This window comes from Nesoenas mayeri (assembly GCF_963082525.1).
Source record: "Nesoenas mayeri genome assembly, chromosome: 1".
NCBI lineage: Eukaryota > Metazoa > Chordata > Aves > Columbiformes > Columbidae > Nesoenas > Nesoenas mayeri.
In genome coordinates this window covers 51,518,369-51,538,186 of record NC_137541.1, presented here as the reverse complement: position 1 = coordinate 51,538,186, position 19,818 = coordinate 51,518,369, and the positions used below count along the sequence as shown (strand labels likewise).

At 35.5% G+C, this 19,818-nt stretch overlaps 1 protein-coding gene across 4 annotated transcripts in view; it reads right to left on the bottom strand.

Moving 5' to 3' along the window:
* PPFIA2 (PTPRF interacting protein alpha 2) overlaps positions 1-19,818 on the bottom strand; it is a gene marked incomplete at both ends in the record, with an annotated part of 303,052 nt that overhangs the window by 15,585 nt on the left and 267,649 nt on the right. For all 4 annotated transcript variants that reach the window (XM_080355800.1, XM_080355801.1, XM_080355802.1 and 1 more), the window contains 2 exons: positions 55-136; positions 15,984-16,077. In XM_080355800.1, coding sequence (XP_080211926.1) covers positions 55-136; positions 15,984-16,077 — 176 coding nt within the window. The remainder of the gene's footprint in view (positions 1-54; positions 137-15,983; positions 16,078-19,818) is intronic.

Here is a 19,818-nt window from a genome sequence, read left to right as displayed (position 1 = left end):
ACAGGAGCAGTCTACAAATGTGACTCACATTTCCAAGTTATGGCCAACACTTACCTCCAGCCAGGCAACCACTGTAGGCCCATCCCACTGTGCAAAAGGCAAACCCTTTCTCCGAGCTTCTTCCAGAAGTTCATGTCTAGAAATGGATCAAAAATTGTTAAACGTGCAGAAGTTTGTGTAAGGGACAATATAGATGCAACCATGCCTTTTTGTTAAGGGTGACAACAGCGAAGCATGATGGTAGGCATAGAAAACATGAATGGACAATACAGTTCCTTTCCCTTTTTGAATATATTAATCTATTCCCAACTTTTTTTTTCTTCTTGATGCATTTCGACATCCCTTGAAACACTTAACATACAAAAGGTGAGGTTTCTGTCTACTCTTAGCTGAAGCAATACAGAATTTGCACACCCTATATAAAAGGATTACCCATATAATAGAGGACATCAGTGAAGAGAGAAAACTGAGGAGTTCCTTCTGAGACTTCTTAGCTAAGCATGGATGTAATGTAGTTGGGTATTAAAGCACTCTGTTTTTGAAACACTAATCCATGCTGAACTAGCTGTGCATAATTCTAGGGTCTCTGGAGTACAGTTATTTTGCATCTTAAATAAGTTATTCATGGCTAATTAGTGGTTTTATCTTTAATAGTTCCATGCCTTTTTGTTAGTATTATTATTATTGCTTATATACATAAGAAATCCTCATGGTTTACTTATGTATACATTTTTTAGAATTATATAATTGATGTAATTTCTCAATGCTATTTATATACATAGCTATTTTTCTATAGAGTTGATCAGATATCAATTCAATTCTGACATCAGCAGCTTCTCTGGATGGCAATGAGTGTGTTAGGTAAAACATCATTCTCAAAGCTTAAAATATACTTTTAATAAAGCAGTATTAATTATTTGATAAAGTTACATATAGGCCAGTCAGCTAGACCATCAGGAGAATACTCTATATTGAACATGTTCAACCATTTGACCAGACATTTTTATTCCTGGAGCAGGAATAAATAACCCACTGTGGTTGAGGCATAGAAAAAGCAGTCCTTGAAAAGTCTTTTTTTCTTCTATTTAACAGCATATTTTCAGTTTCCTCCTACTGAGTCAAACACAAAGGAATACTCTCAGCAACAACCTGTAGTGAAAAACAAATTAGACAGGAACTATGCTAATGTAATATTAAAATTTGCTTACATTCCCATATAACAAGGAAATCTTGGAATCTTTATTACTACAGCCTTTTGTGGTTCAGTTATCCCTTGGCAATTCTTCACTGCCTTAGCAGGCTTTCAAACATATGTACTACAAAATCACAGCAGATAGAAGTGATGGAGTGATCTTACTTGTGAGTAGTATTCCTTTTGGACTGGCAAGGGCTCAGACTGAGCAAATTCGGCTTTAGTAGAAAATGGATCTCAAATAGCAATTTTGCATATGTGTTTAAATCCCACACTCTGAATATTAATAGGAAACTTTCTGTTTCTGCTGTGGTAATATGTAACACTACAAATACGTGACAGCATTAGTGAACTTTATCTACCTTCTCCTCCTACACATACCAGCATACCTTACCCTTTGTCACTCAGATGTCCAAAGACACTGTAGAGCTATCCTTGCTTTCTGTGAAAGCAAAACCCTCAGTAAAAATGAGAAAATGTTGTTCACTGGGTACACAAACACCATGTCACTTTCAGTAGCTGGAGAAGGTGCAGAAATCCCATATTCCCAGGACACAAGCAGTAAGGGCCAGGAGACACTTAGCTGCTTAGGAAAATAGAATTAAGTCATGGCCATCTCCTAGCTACCTGTGGATGAGGTATCTGAGTTGCAGCCTTCCCTGGGAGCTGGTTCTGCAGGATGCCTGTGAAGCTACAGCAGTGCTGTACCTCCCCCAGGTGCCACCACGGGGCTGCATGGCTCCAGCTGCCACCAGAGTTGTGAGCTGGCATGGCTGTCCTCAGGGAAAGCCAAAATTTCAGGGATGCCTCTTCCTCACCTGGCTGGTTTTGGTGTCCCATGACAGAGCATGGACTCTGCAAAACCCTACACGGCTTGCTCCTTCCCCAAAGCCAGCCCAAGACCAGGCAGCAGCCCCTTCTGCAGCTGGGAGTCCCATGGAGGCACCATCCTTGAAGGAACCTGATCCCAGATTTTTTCCTTATCTGGGGTATTATCTTCACTCACACCACCTGAAGGAGCAGAGTTGGCTATCACAGTAAGTATAAATGTGGCTTTGAGGGCCTCTGGCCTTCTTTGCATGTGATGGGCTCCTGCTCCAGGCTGGAGAGCCGTAGCACATTATCTACAAGAAGACGGGGAGGAACTTTTGTCCTGTTTCTTTGATTGGTGTTAAATCCCTGTGTGGCCTCAGGGAACAAGGTGCCTGCAGAAGAGGCATTTGCACTCTGAGTTCTCACTTCCATGAAAAACTTAATTCCTTTCTGCTGGAATTATAAAATGCACATTTCGAGGGAGTCCCCTGTGACTTTGCAACATCTGAAGTGCCCTGCGGCTTGGTGTGGAGGCTTAGCATTATTCCAGTGCTTCTCAAACAAATATAGTCTCCCAGAGAAGGAAAGCCCTTCGGTTACTTCACAGGCAGTCTGGCTCACAGAGCTAAAGGAAAATACAGTTCTGGTTATTGATTTTGGCTGAAGAAAATTGGACCAGGCCAGAAATGGAATACCCTATATATATACTGTAGCCAAAGACTACAGTATAATAAACATAATCCAAAGAGTCTTGGCATGGAGAAGGAAAGTGGTTTTGAGTTGAAAACATTTTTAGTGGAAAGTTAAAATCCTTTACTCATACACGAACAGGGAATACAGCCATCATAAGGCTTGTGCCTCACTTACTGATGTGGAATACTAAAAGGATTTTTATAATATTTCTTTCCCTTAAAATAATTTTATGCTTCAGAAGTTATACTTTCTACCCCCAGATGTTTCATTTAAACACTTCTCCAATATTAAAGCTTATTTAAATTATATTTTACTTTCTGAACAGTATTCTTCGACTACTTTTTAATACACACACTAGGAGATCTGCTGAACCTGACCCTTCAATTTCTAACCCAGAACTAAATCCAGAATTTCTATTTTTTTTTAACTCAAAGGACTGTTCCTTAGTTGGCAGTCAAAGAAAATGCTGGGGTTTTTTATATGAACTATTATAGCACTATGGAAAAAAAGGTCACTCTTTCAAAATAAGTGAAAAGTGTTGTGTAGGAAAAAAAATGTATCATTTTGATCAACAGTGTAAATCATCAGAAAAAATTAATTTGGTGATCTGCCTATTTTATGATATAATTTAAATATTTTAGAACAGCCTGAATGTACTGTTGCCCTTATGGCATAGTCACTGGCTTCCTGAAAACAGAAGGTCCCCACAGCCAAATATTGACAATTGTGGCTCAGTTTTCCTTACAAAGACATGTAAGGAGGAAGAAGGAAGGAAGATAGGAGGAAGAAGAGACAAATATCTTGTCACTCACTCTTCCTTTTGTTACAAAGATAGGGTTTAGAGATCGTGAATAGCATTATACAGTTTCACTAAATTGGAAGGTGCTTTGTAGGGGAACATGGCGATTTTCTCCTCCTAAGACTTTGTCAGGAAATTACTACATGTTAAAACATGTCCATTTTTCATTGGGAAGGACCTAGGGAATTTAAATGTAATTATTTCCACACTCGTTTAGTTTTTTGGCAACATCTGAAAACAAGCTGATAAAGAAGAATTGACATTAATTAGGCACTACTATAATTGCTATTATTTTGCAGACAAGGCCTTAAACCACTGGAATAAATTCCAAATTAAAGCCATATTTTTTAAGATAACATTACTGTTCAAGAATAAAAACCTCTTCTTGAAGACATTACTTGCGTAACTTCAGTATGTTGTTTAAAATCTATCATTACCCTGAGCCTGGTTTTGCGAAGTCAGGAAATTTCATAAGCATAAACTGCTTAGCATTCATCCAAAATTTGAGAGATGCTTGTATTTGTTTGTCTTAGAGAGACTGCCTCACAAGTGGGTTGTCTTCACTCTTTTACCATAGACAGAAAATAATCACATAAAGTCAAGTTTTGATGTGGAGTCGTGTGTCAGAAAAGTGAGGTTGCCTCCCTAGCACTGACTTCTGATGTTGAAACCTCCCTAAAATTACTTCCTAAAGATACCACTACACTGGGTCACTTTCTTTAGCACCATTCTTCCGAGAGCCAAGTACAACTGTCCTGATCAACCTACCAAGCTGAGGGCACAACTGTCTTGTACCATGGGGACTGTCAAGGTTTCAGTGTCCCTTGGGACAGCAGAGGTACGTGGTAGCAAAAATGGGAAATGATAAGAGCAAAACTATGTTATCATCCTGTAAATTTTCTATTTCATATGTAACCTTCCCTTCAGTGGGAAAATTCTAGCTCTAAACCAGCAGCCCTCACCAACTCATTGCATAAAACTTAATGAACTTTATTAAAAATAAGAATAACTTTTAAATGGATCTTGATTTAAAACATATTGCTCTGTGTCATTAAATTTTCTTTACGAAGATGAGGCTCCCCCCATGAAACAAGCAAGAAATAACAGCTTCAGATTTCTGATACACATAATGCAAACACTCTGTGTAGTACACAAAGTCCAGAGACTGTCTTGATGAAACTTGAACAGTGTTTCAACTCAGATCTTCATATTTCTGCAAATAATAACATTTACTCTGATAGTTCTAGTAGGGTTCACATGAAAAGTCCTCAGGGATATTATATTGCACATACTATAATGTCTCTTAGTAATCTTGTAATAATCAATGTGAGATAAATTGAAAAGGAGGCATGGTGAAGGCAAGAGCCAAATCATGTTAGTAAAATATAAGCAGTATTTAAAAATTTTGGCTAACGGGCAATTTAGATCCTATAAAATGACCTTTTCTCATAGACATTTTCTCAAAAAGATAACAAACAAAAGTGTTTACCTAGCAGATCCTCTGATTACTATTATGATTACTGACACTATCACGATGAATCTTATTATCAGGAATACTAGAAGGTTTAATTTACAACAAAATACTATACATGATTGATTTCTAGAAGAGAAATAGACAGAAATGATAGATCAAATATGCTACATTCATCTGAGCAATCCTGTGATTTCAAGTTATGATTAAACACATTCATCTCTTGAAAGCTATCATACGTTCAAAGACTCCAAAATTCAGGAAAGAGGATTTCTAATGAATTAAGCTGGATTTGCATTTTAGCTTTTCTATTGTCATTTGCTAAGTATTTAAGACAGGTTAGAAACCTGTAGCTGAGGTAATTGTATAACAAAATAAGGTAACTGAATTTGTATAAATTAATAATGACATTAAATGTCTAACAAAAATACTGTTACATTTAATCTATTTTCTGCAAGACTATAGATTTTTTTTAAAGTAGCAAGTAGAAAAAAAAGACTCATTGCCATATAAAGCTGATTATATTTAGTCTGAAAGGATCCATATGACTTAAAGACTGCACTAATTAAAAACTGGGTCAGATGTTGTTTCAACTTTGGCACCACGGTGACTTTTAAATAATTTGAAATTTCCATTCTTTCTCCTTTTTAACACTTGATATAATAGTCAGACTGAGAACAATGGGCAAAATTCATTTCCAATTTTTTACAAAACGTTTTGTATCCAACTTTAAGGAATTTTCAGAAAAAAAAGACTGAAATACATAAATCAAGATGCACCTAATAAACAGAACTTTTAAAATCTACAAACCAAGCAAGTATAAATTTAACAGCATTCCACATAACACAGATAAGCAAAGTAGATTTAACAATGCTCCTATTGTTCTATACAGGTGTACATTGTAAGTGTATGCAAACTGAAAGACAGCATCCTTTTTTTCTGAAGACATATAAAGTGAAGCATGTTCAGGATGCTTAATACAGTCCCTAACAAATTAGAACTGCAGAGAGCTACTATTAAAAAATAATAAAAAACCTGTGAAATAAATAGACTTGCATAATACATATCAGTAGACACCTCCAGATTTCCGCCATTGATGAAATGTTATAAAATCTATTTTTATAAAGCCATTTCATAATCACATACTCTAAATTATTGTGGTAATCCCTGTTCTCTTTGAGGTTTTTATCCTTACACCTTTAGAAAGTTATAGCTTATACATGCTTTGAATGCATGAAATTTTCTAAATAAAAAAAAATATTCAAGAAAAAATAACATTTGTATGATAGATCAAAGAGGAGATGAAGATTTCTAAACTTGAGATCAGGTTAACAATGAAAAAAACGAACTGGTGAAAGGGAAAGTAGTAAAAATATATACACAAATGTAATATTATTGCACGGCTACAGACTATGAGGGCTCAGACAGAAGAAAAAAAAAAGAAATTCTATACTCTGGATTACTCGAGTGTTTACAAGTTTGAGTCCTTTTTCACTGACTCAAACATTAAAATGTCTTTGTGATTCTGGGCTTTAGACCTCCCAAAATGTGCTTATTAAAAAAAAAAATTGACAGCAGTTATCTCCAAGTAGTTAATCTGCTATGTTAAGCCCCATAGGAGCAAGTTCTGAACTGGATTTGTTTCTGCTCTTGAGGTTTACCACAATTTTGAATACCCTGAAAGTTTTCATTTGGATCAGTTTTCTGCATGAATTTGTTACATAAGGCTCACAGAAAAACAAAAAGAAATAAGAATAAAACATAGAAAATAAACATGGTGCTGAAAATGAGTCTGTTCAGCAGCCATGGTGTTTTAACTTACCCAGATATGCTTTTCATGAGATGGAGAGAGATGAATGGAAAAAAAAAAAGCACATAAATGTTAATGAACGTATAGTAGTCCATAAAAAAAAATAAATCATGTGATAGATAAACTAATACCATCATTATAACTACAGAAATCTTTCTAACTGGTCTTTGACCGCTTAAAAGAAATGTTCTTATGAAGAACAGATGCATCTTTCAAAATGAGATTTTCATTAAACTGATGTTGGCTATTTATTAGGTACCACTCAGCACAGCACATCTACCATCTACAATACATACTCATGCTAAAGATCTGTGAACACACTGAATGTTGAATAGATTTTTAAATCTAAGCATTTTGCCCATATTTTAATAATTTCATAATGATTTTTTGTGTAACACCAAAAATCCTGAAAATGCCCAACCTGTGGATATAAGTAAATTACCATAGAGACACAGTACAATTGAGTGGACTACAAACCACGATTTACTTTTCTATGTGCACTTTACTAACATTTTAGCAAAATATCTTACAGTAATCAGAAATGACGTAGACTTGAGTATTTGTGGTGTTGTTGTTTTACTTGTTTGTTGTGTTTTTTTCTTTTTTTATATGCAGATTTCATGCACTTAGGTGACTGACATTTGTGATGGTTATTCCTGCCGTGCAGTATTTTAATTTGAGCAGTCATACTAATACTAGATTAGTAGCAACAATGGTATGTGTGATTTGCCCTCTAGGTAACCTATTCTTGCCAATATAACGGTATCTGTAAGAGAAAGCAGGATGCTCTCGCTGATAATAAACTTTCTTCAGCATCCTTTAATTGCCATCATAAAAAGAAAATTATATGCCTGAATGAAACCCAGACATCTCAGAAAATTACATTTCTATTAACAAATGATTTACTGAGATATAAAAATGCTTGGTAGATATAGCTGTAGAAAACTTGGAGGTGAAAAGCCTGTGCCCTGATTAATTAAGAAGAGGTTTCAAACATTTCAGTGAGTTCAGGAGGGGGCTGGTTTAAAGATCTTAAATTTTGTTTTCAGGTATGTGAGGTCAGAAGAACAGCTAGGAGAGAAGAAAGAAAGTGTGATACAGAAGAGTAGATGGAAACAATTGACATATTTATACACAGAAGAAAGGAAAACTAAGGAAAGGAAGGTCAACAAAGGCATGCAATATAAATAAAGGACTAGAGAGTTATTAAAAAAATTGCCAAGTCTGATAGAAGTACCATTAGAATTGAATATGAATTTGTGATTTGGGGCCCAAAATCTCCATCATGCTCATTTTCTACTGAGCTATCTATAAAGACTGACTTGAACACTTTTGCTAGAAAAGCTTTTAATTTTGGATCTTCCAGAGTCTATTGAACCAGAACTCCCACTTCTTGCATCTTAATCTGAATACTCCTTTGGGTACGGGTAGAGAGAAAGAAATGGGGGGATTAATTGGAATGCAAGGAATTTTCTAGCAGCTCAAATGAGCTGGCAGTTTGCATTTGCTTGGGGATAACTTACGGGACATGAAGGACATTCCAGTCCCCCATTACAGAAACGGAGGATCAGGGGACACTCTATCACTTCCTGAGCATCTTTTCCTCAGAATAATATAATACAGCAGAAAAAAACCCAGATCTTTGAACTCTAGCTTTCACCTTTTCATACAACAACCATTTTATCACCATTTTATTGGAGGAACACAATGATTTCCCTTAGACATATATTAAACTAAAAGATATGTAGATTTATTTCCCTCTGCTGTGTTTTATCCATTCTTCCCTTAAATCCTAATTCTACAGTTAATCTGACATGATATTTACATCTGCTGGAGATCATAGTTTAGAAAGCCAGCTGCATGCATGAGGGTAGGTGCTTATATTTATCCAGAAACCCCAAATTGCATGTAGAAAGGCCTACATGTGCAGATAAGACAGGGACTGAGGCTTTGTTCTCTTTTTCTTTGATTAAAAACTTTCAGCTTGTTGATACAAACAGCCTTATCTTTTATGATGAAAAGAACAAAAACAACTTGGCAAAGAATAAAAATATTATTCTAAACCACAAGATTTTAAAAAATATATGGGTTAGACATAGAATATAATACTCTGTATCAATTTTTTCATCCTTAATCTAAGTTTTAATAATCCCCTGCAAAATAAATACACATATATCCTTACATTTGTAATGCTAAAAAGGCTCCAAGCATCTACTGTAAAAGCAAGATACATTTTTAACACTGCAAAAGCTTCGACTGACTAACCATTTGAAAAGGTCTTCCAGTAAGTGTTAAAAATGTTTGATAAAGGAATTAAATTTAAAAAGAAAATTCATCTTCATGTGTGTCTCAAGGATTAGACACTGATCTAGGCAAGAGAAAACCATGTTGGACACAGCTGACAATTCTAAACTGCGTAACAGAACACTGAATAACTCTCCTTCCTGCACTGGAACAAGAAAACAGAAAATAAAAGTTACCAAACATAATATTGTTTGCTAGAAAAGGGGAAAGATCTACAGGTCAGTTTGAAAGCTACTAACAACATCAGGTAGTTTCTCATATATGAGGTAGGAAGGGAAGAAATTAAATGCAAAACCTGAGTTTTCTTAAAGATTCAGTAAATTAAATATTGGAGAAAAAAGGCACCATATTCTTAAGAGCTACTGAAAAAAAAAAAAAATAAGTCATGTACGTTTAGGATATAATGGTGTTTAATAACCATTAAGTATACAGGAACATTAGAAGGATGGCACAGAAAAATACCTTAATTAATCCAATTGGATTAATTTTTTCAAAATGTGTGCAATTATGAAAATCATTAAAAACAGCTATTTGCATACTGCAGAGGATAGAGATTATTTGTAGTCATAAATACACTATGTCAAATTCTAATTGCAGTTGCACACATAAAACCTAATTAAAGAGGCATTGTGTGGATTCAAAAGCAACTAAATGATACCTACAGAATTTCAAACTGTTATTCCACAAAAAGGTCTACCTAGACACTTTTTCAAGTAGTTTGCTGACAGAGATCTAAAACTTCCATTTTCTACAGGAAAATCTAAGCCCCAGTATTCTGTTTTCTTTTACTGATTTTATTTAAATGTGGATTACAAAAACATGAAGCCTATTTTCTCTGGCTTCTCTTTATCATCTCCCAATTTTTGAAGGACATAAACAAATGATGCCCCTCCACCAATAAATTATTGAAGGAATTTATCAACATTTATATTTTTTTTTCTATGTAGAAAGGAAGAAGAGTCAATTACTACCACATGCTCTTCTGTTCATATGGAAGTTACTGCTGTTTAATATGTACATCACTGTAGTCAAGTGAGACTTAACAGAATTGTAATTTTCTTTGCAAGGTTAACTATAAGGATATGAATACTAAGAATTTATTTTTACACCATAATTTTATATATGAGAGCTACTTAAGTCTTGATTTTACAAGATTTTATTCATGCACATAAGCCTATGTATGTGGCCTGGCATATCAAAGCTTTTCTGCAACCCACTTGAAGGCAGGAGGTTATAGCTTGTAAACAAAAGTCTGTACCTGTGGAGTAAATCTCCCCAAAATGGGTTCATAGAAAATAATAATTTTACTTTGGTTTTCCTTGGCAAATACAAAACTCACATCTTAAGCTTGTTTTGGAAATGCATAATTAATAAATTCTTGTCCAGAGTCAAATAAAACAAAATAGGAGGAAATCGTGAAGCTGAAAGCTCTGCTCTTGATTCATCTGAACATCACCAGATGACCAGGAGGGACAGCATTATGACAGTGCACTTATTTTATTGGCTATGAGGTAAGTAATGATTGTTATTCTGACACTCATATTAATAAACTGAGGAATTTATCAGCTTCTGGGCTGGAATCCTGTCAGTATGATCCAGGCTAGCTGACTTCCATGTAAGTTTCATTCATGAAGGTAATTTCTGGGGAAGTGATGGCATAGACCAATTTCAAACTGTCCCAGCAAGATGTGTAAGGTCAGATCCAACTCTGTGTGGTGATCTAGGACTAAGTAGCACTTCAAGCTCTCTCAAAACTTATGTTGGTGACTTGTGCAGGATGAAATAAAACATCCTGTGAAATACCAGTGATTATGACCAATCATTACATACTTTTATGCAAGACAGAAGAAATATATGTCTTGCCTTTCTTCAGCCTGCTCCTTTCTTCAGGCAGATACTCATTTGCTGTTCCATTGAATGTTGTTTCAGATCAAATTAACCATTACATTTGAGAAGGATGCATATTACTGGCATTCAGAGCTATGCTGTGGTTTGAAAGACAAAAGCAGATCCTTTAGAGCTGCACTGCTACCTAAATGTTCATTTGCCACCAGTGAGGCTTTTGGGTAAGGACAACTTGACATTATTCCTGAGCAAAACTGTAGACAAGGAAAATAAAACTGATGTTCACTAGAAAAGTTATAGCACCATGGCTCTATTTGTTGAAAATAATTCAAGTTTGGCTGAGTTCCTTGTTAAAGAAAACATTTATGAAGAACTCGTCCTATGAGCTTTAGTGCGAAGGACAGTAAAACATTTATTCAGCTTCTTTTAAGTGCCTTCTTAATTTTATGCCTGAGGTGAAGCCCATATAGATATGCATTTTTTAAGTGGGATACAGATTATTTGATTTCAGGTAGAGTGTTATCTACTCTCTTTCCAAGGCATAAATTACCTTGTGGGACACACGCTGATCAAGTTCTGCTGTCACAGAGGACACTATGCCTGCATCCAAATCCTCCATGAACCTCTCTGAGTTGTGACAGGAACTGGATTGACCTGAAACGTCCTGTGCTTGGTCTCAGCTCAGACTGTTAGGGCATCCCCGAGTGAATAGCACAACTGAGCTATTGTGCACAGTCCCATTCGGTGCAATGAGGGTGTTACAAACAGCTGGGATAGTGAATACATAGTTGCTGATAAACGGTAGCTGGAGGTGTTGACTACAAAATTCAGAAATGGAAATTAGGGGGCCATTTTTTCACAGGTAGATTGATCGCTCACTGCTAAGAAAAATACTAAGAGAAAAGCTCCATTCTTAATTTCAGTGACGGGTGTCTTCTGGAGAGTATACCTTAGCCAAATACCATTTATGATTTAGATTACTGCAAATCATTTGATTCACTATGGAACTCAAATGAAGGTAAAGGCGACATAAAGGGCATCAGCACTATGAATGCTTTTGTGTTTTCTTGGAGAAGTTACTCAGCAGGCAAACAGGCTAAAGGTAGAAGACATTATATACAAAACACTAACAGTTATATGTTGCATATAACAACAGAAGTAAAATATAAAATTCAAATAAAGTTTAAGGTGCGTTATTCTTTGCCACATCTCAACACAATTTATTTTCACCAAACAACAGAATAATACTCTAAACACTTCAAATATCCCTGATATTCTTTTTGTGTGTTTGCTTTCTAGGACTGCATGCTCAATTTACAAATAGTAAGACTTAACTAGAGCTGCCATGTATTTAATGTGTGAGAGTAAACACCTATGGATGGTTCAGCCAACTTAAGTTCATATTTTTTGATGATTCTAGGAATGAGATGGTGCCTAATTAAAAAATTCTACACAGCTTTCTTAATTTTTCTTTGATGCCTTAGGAGAAGGACTTGTTCCTAATAAATCTACTGTAATAACCAAATGTTGGATGAATACTCGTTGGAGGTTTATAAATGTCTGGCATATCATTGAGACAAACTGTTAATTACATTTTAACGATGCCTAAGTAGTCAATTGAAACCGAAATAAATTTTACATTTGAATAGTATCTTCTGAGCAAGAAGCAGGAAAACTTTGAAATTTAGGTTAATGACACTATAATCACTAGAGAGAGAATTGGTCTCCAGAATTATCTTATTCTCTCAGGAAACTTTTCAGAGTTAAATATGTCATTCAGTAATCTATTCTACGCACGTAAATCATACTAATATAGTATAACAGGCTGCAGTGTTGTACTCCATGAGGCCAGAGCCCGGTCAATGTACGTGTTTGCTGCTCGCGGTGCAGGTGGCCAGCACACCAGGGAGACCATTAGTACCTACAGGCTGCAGCAGCTGATGATCGGAAACATGGTGCTGCTACATCCCTGGGGTAGGGGCATCCTTACTGAATTGCTGATGAATTTGAATACATTCAAAAAAGCAAAATTAGAAATTTAAGATTTTGAAGTATTTTTCACTTAAGAGGTTAATTCAACTGAAAAAAAAATACTATGGATAACATTTTAATAGGGATCATTTTATAAAACTTTTATCTATTTTTAATTTACTGCCTCAAAGCTAAATGCAAACTCTGGTGAAGGTCATGAATACTGCTCACAGTACTCAGGTGTTGATCACAGCAATGAATCAGACCTCTGGTTTCATGTCAAGGGAAGAATTCTTGCTTTCCTGCATCAGCATTGCCATTGAACTGAAAGAGAAGTTTGCTGAGCTCTTAACTGGGTTGAAAGTCATTTCACTGGACTTAACGTGTAAGAGAGAAAAACCAGTTCAGCATGTGGTATTATTCCTGTCTTACAGAAAAGAGAATTGGCTTCAGATCACTGTTTGTTTTTTAAGGAAAGGACAAAGCCAGCATAAGTAAAGCTCTCCCAGACCTGAAATGAAATACAAAGGAGTGCTTCCCTGCTTTAGCCTATCCTTTAACTGTCCTTTTGGTGGATCTGGTGCTCTTTGGGTTTTATGTCCTAATCCAAACTAGCCCTAGAAATCCTTACAAGGTAAAGTGCTCTGCTCTCTCTGTTGCAGCAACTGGGCTCGCTGTCTCCGCAGGGTTTGTACGCCAGTTTTGTTTAGCAGTACAAAGGAATAGAATGGTTGGACTTAAATCTTACTGCTACACCACAAGATAGCAAATGATTCGCAGAATTCTCTTATTACCTCTTATAAAGACCCTATGCACATTGCTATCATTCTTTCTGTTACACAGCATCATATTCTCATTTGTGCTACCCAGATCTTGCATCTAGCATATGTATTTCAAGGCTCTACTTCCAAAGGGATTTATGTGTTGTTAAGTATCAGCAAAAAGGACCTGACCTACTGAAACAAACTTTGTATTTAAATTACTTTCTGGACTGTTTCAACTTAATACTTTCCAAGGTAAAGCATGTAAATGCCTGACTGCATTTTTAACAACTAAAACTTTCTAGTATACCTTATTGATAGCTCAGCACCCTAATGACTATCATGTAAGTGAGATTCTACTGAATTATTTCTATTGCAAAATGCTACCATTTCCCAATATTACAATTCCTCTGCAACTATACAAAATATATAAACTAGCAATGTAGGTTAACCTTTCTCTGACAGTAAATTAAGAGGAATCTTAAAAGCAGTTGTAAGGATGGCAAAATGAGAAGCTTTGAAGACAGACAAAGCTAAAGGAACGGGGAAAAAATAAAAAATCTTCATGACATTGGCATATAACATATACTTAGGATAAATACTAAATAGTTCGGACCAGATGAATAGTAATAGTCATGAGAGAAAGACTTATTTCCTTCCAGCAGAGAACATTTTGATTATATCTAATCTATAAAGAAGCGAGGGCAGACAGACACAGGAGGAAAAAAAAGGAAAGACTTAAGAAGCAGAAGGCATGGAAAAGTTTAATTGTGTGAGATTAGACAGAAGTCTAGTAACAGATTACCTATACACCTACTATTTTCAGACCCCAACTTGGAAGGCACTCTCGTATATGAAGTAGTCATGTCATGTGTACAGTAGTATGTGTCAAGTCCTATGTTACTTTATGGAGTTTAAAGAACTATCATATCAGAAAGAACACATTAATCCCTTCAAAGTGATTTCAATACTGTAGTACCTTCAGTCCACAGAGCTGAAAGATAAACAGGGACTGCAAAAAAAAAGGGCTGCTGAAAATTCAATGATATTCATTATGAATGGTAATGATGGTCTCAATGTACTTCCTAGATGTAGTAAAAAAGCATAGTAATATACTTTTTACATCCTTATTTTTCTAAATGACTAATGAGTGACTAAATTTATAGATAGGTAATGCAGGGACAAGACTCATCAACTGCAATATGCCTGTGGCTTATACTGTGAGTTTCTTAAATGAATTTAAAACATTTCTTCTCTCTTGGCTAGCATGATGACTGCTTCTCCATCTCTAATTGCTAAATTGAGGCTGATTTAAAAGGAACACTTACATTTGTACATTACATAGATGTGTACATGTAAAGTTATCTTTCATCATGAGCTGGATATGAATGTAGTAATTAAAGATATTTTTCATATAGATTTAAAGAGAAGCTGAAACATTATCCCTAGATTCTTTGGATTAGAATTGCAAATTCTCTTGAAACTTTACAAAGGAACATTAAAAGACTTAAACCTGAAAACTGCACATTTTAAAAACAAGGCTTTCAGAATCCAAATAATAGCACTAAAGTTAATGGTTATGCATGAAAAATAAACCTGTTTGTTTACAGAATGCATTTGCAAAGTCATTTTTTAAATACCATCTTTTTTCTCTGACACCCTCTAATTACACTGGAACTGTGATGCTGCCAAGAGTTTTCTTTTGTGTTTGTAGCTTTATTTTAAGGGTTCTCCTTAGCTCCTGGCAGCTGCTATGAGTCAGTGTACTGGTTTTACAAGGAGGTGCATCAAAGACAGCATTAAATTGTGATATAGTCTATATGAACCAAAAAACAAGGTTGCCATTTGGTGACAGACAAAAACAAAGTGAAGCTGCTAGGGTTTATGGGAAGCCTTTGACCTGTATAGACAAAAGTAATCATGTGTTCAACAGATAATGCAAAAAAATCTTTGTTTTCCCTTCTCAAAAATCTATGGAGTGAGTCATTAAATGCCTGCATATTTTCTTAGAATTGCATGGAAGGCAAAAGGCACGGATGGCAAAAGGCACGAAATTAACGACAATGTGAAACAGAAAATATCTCTTTCTCATAAACAACTTCTTTCACAAATGAAACAACACTGTACAATTGACAGACTCTAAATATTTTCCCTGTATTTTATATGCAGCTTTAAAAACTTTTATATTGGAAAAACCGTGATAAGTGTTAAACTGCCACTGTAGATAGTCTTGCTTCTCATGACATGTCTGCATAAAACCAACACAAGAACTGACATTTGAATCAAATTTGAGCCAATGAAAGTCATATGAAAAAGGTACTAACTTTTTCTTTAGTCTTCGGTCCTTTTCTGCTTGGGTTCCAAGTTTGCCTAATCCCAGGGATTCCTGAGCTGCTGCCTCTGTTTCCATGTAACCTCCTGGAAAACATAACAAAACAAATCCCACCATATTTTCCCATAGCTCTTTCCCAGTTGTTCCCCTCCTCAACCCTTCAATCACCGTCCCACCCACCACCATCATCTATGTTTGTTTCCTTAAGCCATGACATCTGGTGTTTATGGAGAACATCTATCATACACAGAAGTAAATTCTGGCGAGTGTTTGCTACATGGAAAGGAGTAGAAGTAGAGGGAAAAACTGTTTCCTCCTCCTTTTGTTTAAGAGAAATATATGAGAAAACACCATGGTGTCCTTTGCCCATTTTTTTTTTCCTCCTAATGTTCAATCTCATGGTTCTAAGTAAGCAACACCCTCACCATGTTTTAATCTTAGTTGGCAAATGTACAAACAAAAAGGTCTTTAAAGAACTGTTTTGACTTCATTTTGCTCTCATAAAGAATCTTAGAGTCTTTGATGTAGTTATCCCTTAGAACATCCAAGCCAAAGATGATGAAGAATCCACCAGAGAAGTAGAAAGCGTCCCATGTCTCTCTGGAGGTGTCTCAAAGACACCTAATTCCTGTCAGAGTGATGGGAACTTGAATAACTTCCACAGAGTGACAACAGAAGCTTCCAGTAAGCAAGGACGTGTAGATGAAAATAAAATGGTATTAAAAATTAAGGATACAACTGGTATTGTATGATCCATGGTGATCACACAATATGTCCACTAATGTGACTTTCCTGGTGCAGAAGTGGAAAGATGCTCTGATTTTTTAGCATTGCCTGGATTGAAGGAAGAAGGGACATGCTCAGAGGAAGGAAGGACAGAAGAAGAGACCTGTACAGTCTCCTGCCTCTGGCTCCATGCTGTCCTCCCATTTGCACATGTCTGTGTGTGGACAGAAGGGCTGCAGCACTTCTTTGAAGGGTGCTTTCCTCCTGTCCTGCTGTTCAGAAGGTAACTGGCACAAGAAGGAAGACAACAGCACAGTAAATGCTGGTGCTTGACTCCATTTGGAAATGGCAATTTCTTATTTCTCAGCTAACCGACGGTATGCAATTGTAGAGTGGACACTGGCATAATTAAGAAAGCATAGTATTAATTAAAAGATTTCTATTCTGATTCATTGATTTTAGCCACAAAATAATGCTTAAATTTTGTATAGTGAAATATCATCGCAGGTTTTTACAAGTCAAATATACATGCACCTCAATCAAGTGAGAACAAAACCTACTGCTCTATCATGTTCGTGATATTAACTTAGAAAAGCCTGGTTTTAAGCTGACCTTTCAAAGCAGGTGTAGATTTAACACTCCTGCTTGTCTAGACAGATGTTTTCATTGTTAGAGGACGCTACTTTTGCATGTCTCATGATGAGAATGATGCCTCTAATCACAATGCAAAGAACATGACCCCATGCTTTGCATTACTTTTTTAAAGTTTAACAGGATATTTCAGGAAATGTTTCTTGCTGACTCTGGAGTAAGTTTTTAATTTAGCAAACTGCTGTATCAATGTATCACACCTTTCTGAGAGAGCAGCTCGCAGCATGTTAGAGATGGTACAAGTGCAGTGGAATGAGGGTTTATCACAGATTGGAAAGTATTCCTGGTGTAATGGACTTCACCATGAAACAAACACATCTGACCCTTTGAAGAAGCCAGGGTACATTGTACTGGACGCAGTGATTGTGTGTGTCAGTATTTTAAGGACACAGATGGCCACAATAAATGCTTGCTAACACACTGACCTTTGCAAACGCCACAGAGATCAACTTGCCTGCGCAGGGCTAAAAATCCCTATATTGTATTGTTTGGTTTAGGGACTAGAAAATTTAAAATGTAACATGGGAAGAAAATGTAAGTGTCTAGTGTTGTATTCTGCAAGTGAGAGAAGACTGGATAAATTAAAATCAAGCAAATAAATAAATAAACAAAAGAAAAGGTGCTCGTGCTCCCTGTAACATTCCTTTTTCCCTCTCCAATAACTAAAAGAAATCTTGAATAATCTAGAAATCTGGAATCAAAGAAATATCTCCCAAGTAATGAATTTGCCTTTGAACAATAATGCAAATGGTTTAGCAGAGATGTAAAAGTAGCAAATTATAAGATAACAGAACTGTGGCAATTTTAGTAGTTGAAAACTAATAATTTCAGAGTTTTGCAGAGAACGCAGAACAAGGAAATCTTTTGCATGACAGCCTGGGTCTGTTGAAGTTAGTGATAAAACTCTGGAGGTTCCAATGTTGCTTCTTAAATAGGAGTATATACTGCATGTGATTTTAGAGATATAGATTGAGTTACAGCAGTGTTATGTGTACTTAAAATCTATGATATCACTGGTGTCTCTAAAACTCTTTGCATTGACATGAAGTTTTAAAGTGATCCTTTAAGCGTAACTGTGTGCATATGCAAATATGAGTTTAAGAAAACAAATTAATGTTTCTGATGCCCAAAATTACATTTATTACCTCTTCAGTATTTGATGTACTGTTGAAGAAAAGATATTTTGCATATTGAAAAATATAAGTATTATGTATCAATAGCAAATTAGTGTTTCATTTAAGCAAGGAAATAAATAAGATTATGCATTATAAATTTAGGTTATGAAAACCATAGAAATATACTGCAGTGCAGTGATCATAGAACTTACTATCTAGATTTCTGTGTTATAGTATCTTACTATAAATAGATCTATTAATCATATAGCTGCACAGATGGTGTACCCATCATGGAATTGTTTCAAGTACTACCATGATGGCTATTTTTTAAATTTTGTTTTTTCTTTAAAGTACTGCCATTGAATCAAAATTGCCACTCCATTTTTTTCCCCCTTTTTCGGTATCTTAAAAATTAAGATAAGAAAACCTACTCTACAAGTCAGCTGCTCAATGGCATTTCAATTTCTAAAAATATTTTGCCCATACTTCTTGGTCAGTTAGCAGTCCTCCTGTTAATTTCATACATGCTTATAAACCTAGTTCGCTTAACTAAAATCTGCATTATATTGATGTCTTTGCTGTTGAGCTAAAAGATTGAAGTTACGAAAATTTAATTTAATTGCAAATCTTCACTAACATATCTTTGCAATTTCATGTCCTAGTGTTGAGAATTACAAATAGGCTCTATCCAATTATTAATCATGTGTGTATTATTAAGAAATTAATCTATTGCCAGATTACATTGCTCCTGAGACAATTTTTGCAGTTATTTTACTTGTGTTCCACATGGTAAGGAACTGCAGAGAAGACCAACATATTTATTACATCTTTGTCCTCTATGTTCCTGAGTTACTGTGAAATCATAGATTATTCTGCATAATCCATCAGTATCAATAAAACAGGTTTTATGGAATGTAAATGTGAATTAATAATGCAGTCTAAAGTTATAGAACTCTCCATCCCTGCAGATGGTGACATGCAGGTGTATTTGAGAGACTCATTTAATAGATTCTGAAATACATTGCACTATGAAAAAGATTCAATAAAGCAGTTCATTCTTCCCATAGTGAGAAAAAATGGAATTTAAAAAAAAAAAATCCAATCACAATTTAAGAACACAAAGTTCTCACAGGCAGTAGGGAGAAATATTGGAGTATAAATGGAGAATGCTCAGTTACTTGATTTTACTCTGATACTTTTACCTTAATATTACTTTATTTTTTCGTTACGATTTCAGTCATGGGTTTGTTAGCTATGATAAAGACATGTTTTAATACGAATTTAGCTTTTAAATTTCAGGCTTACATATTGCTTAAGCATTTACAGTTACTGCAA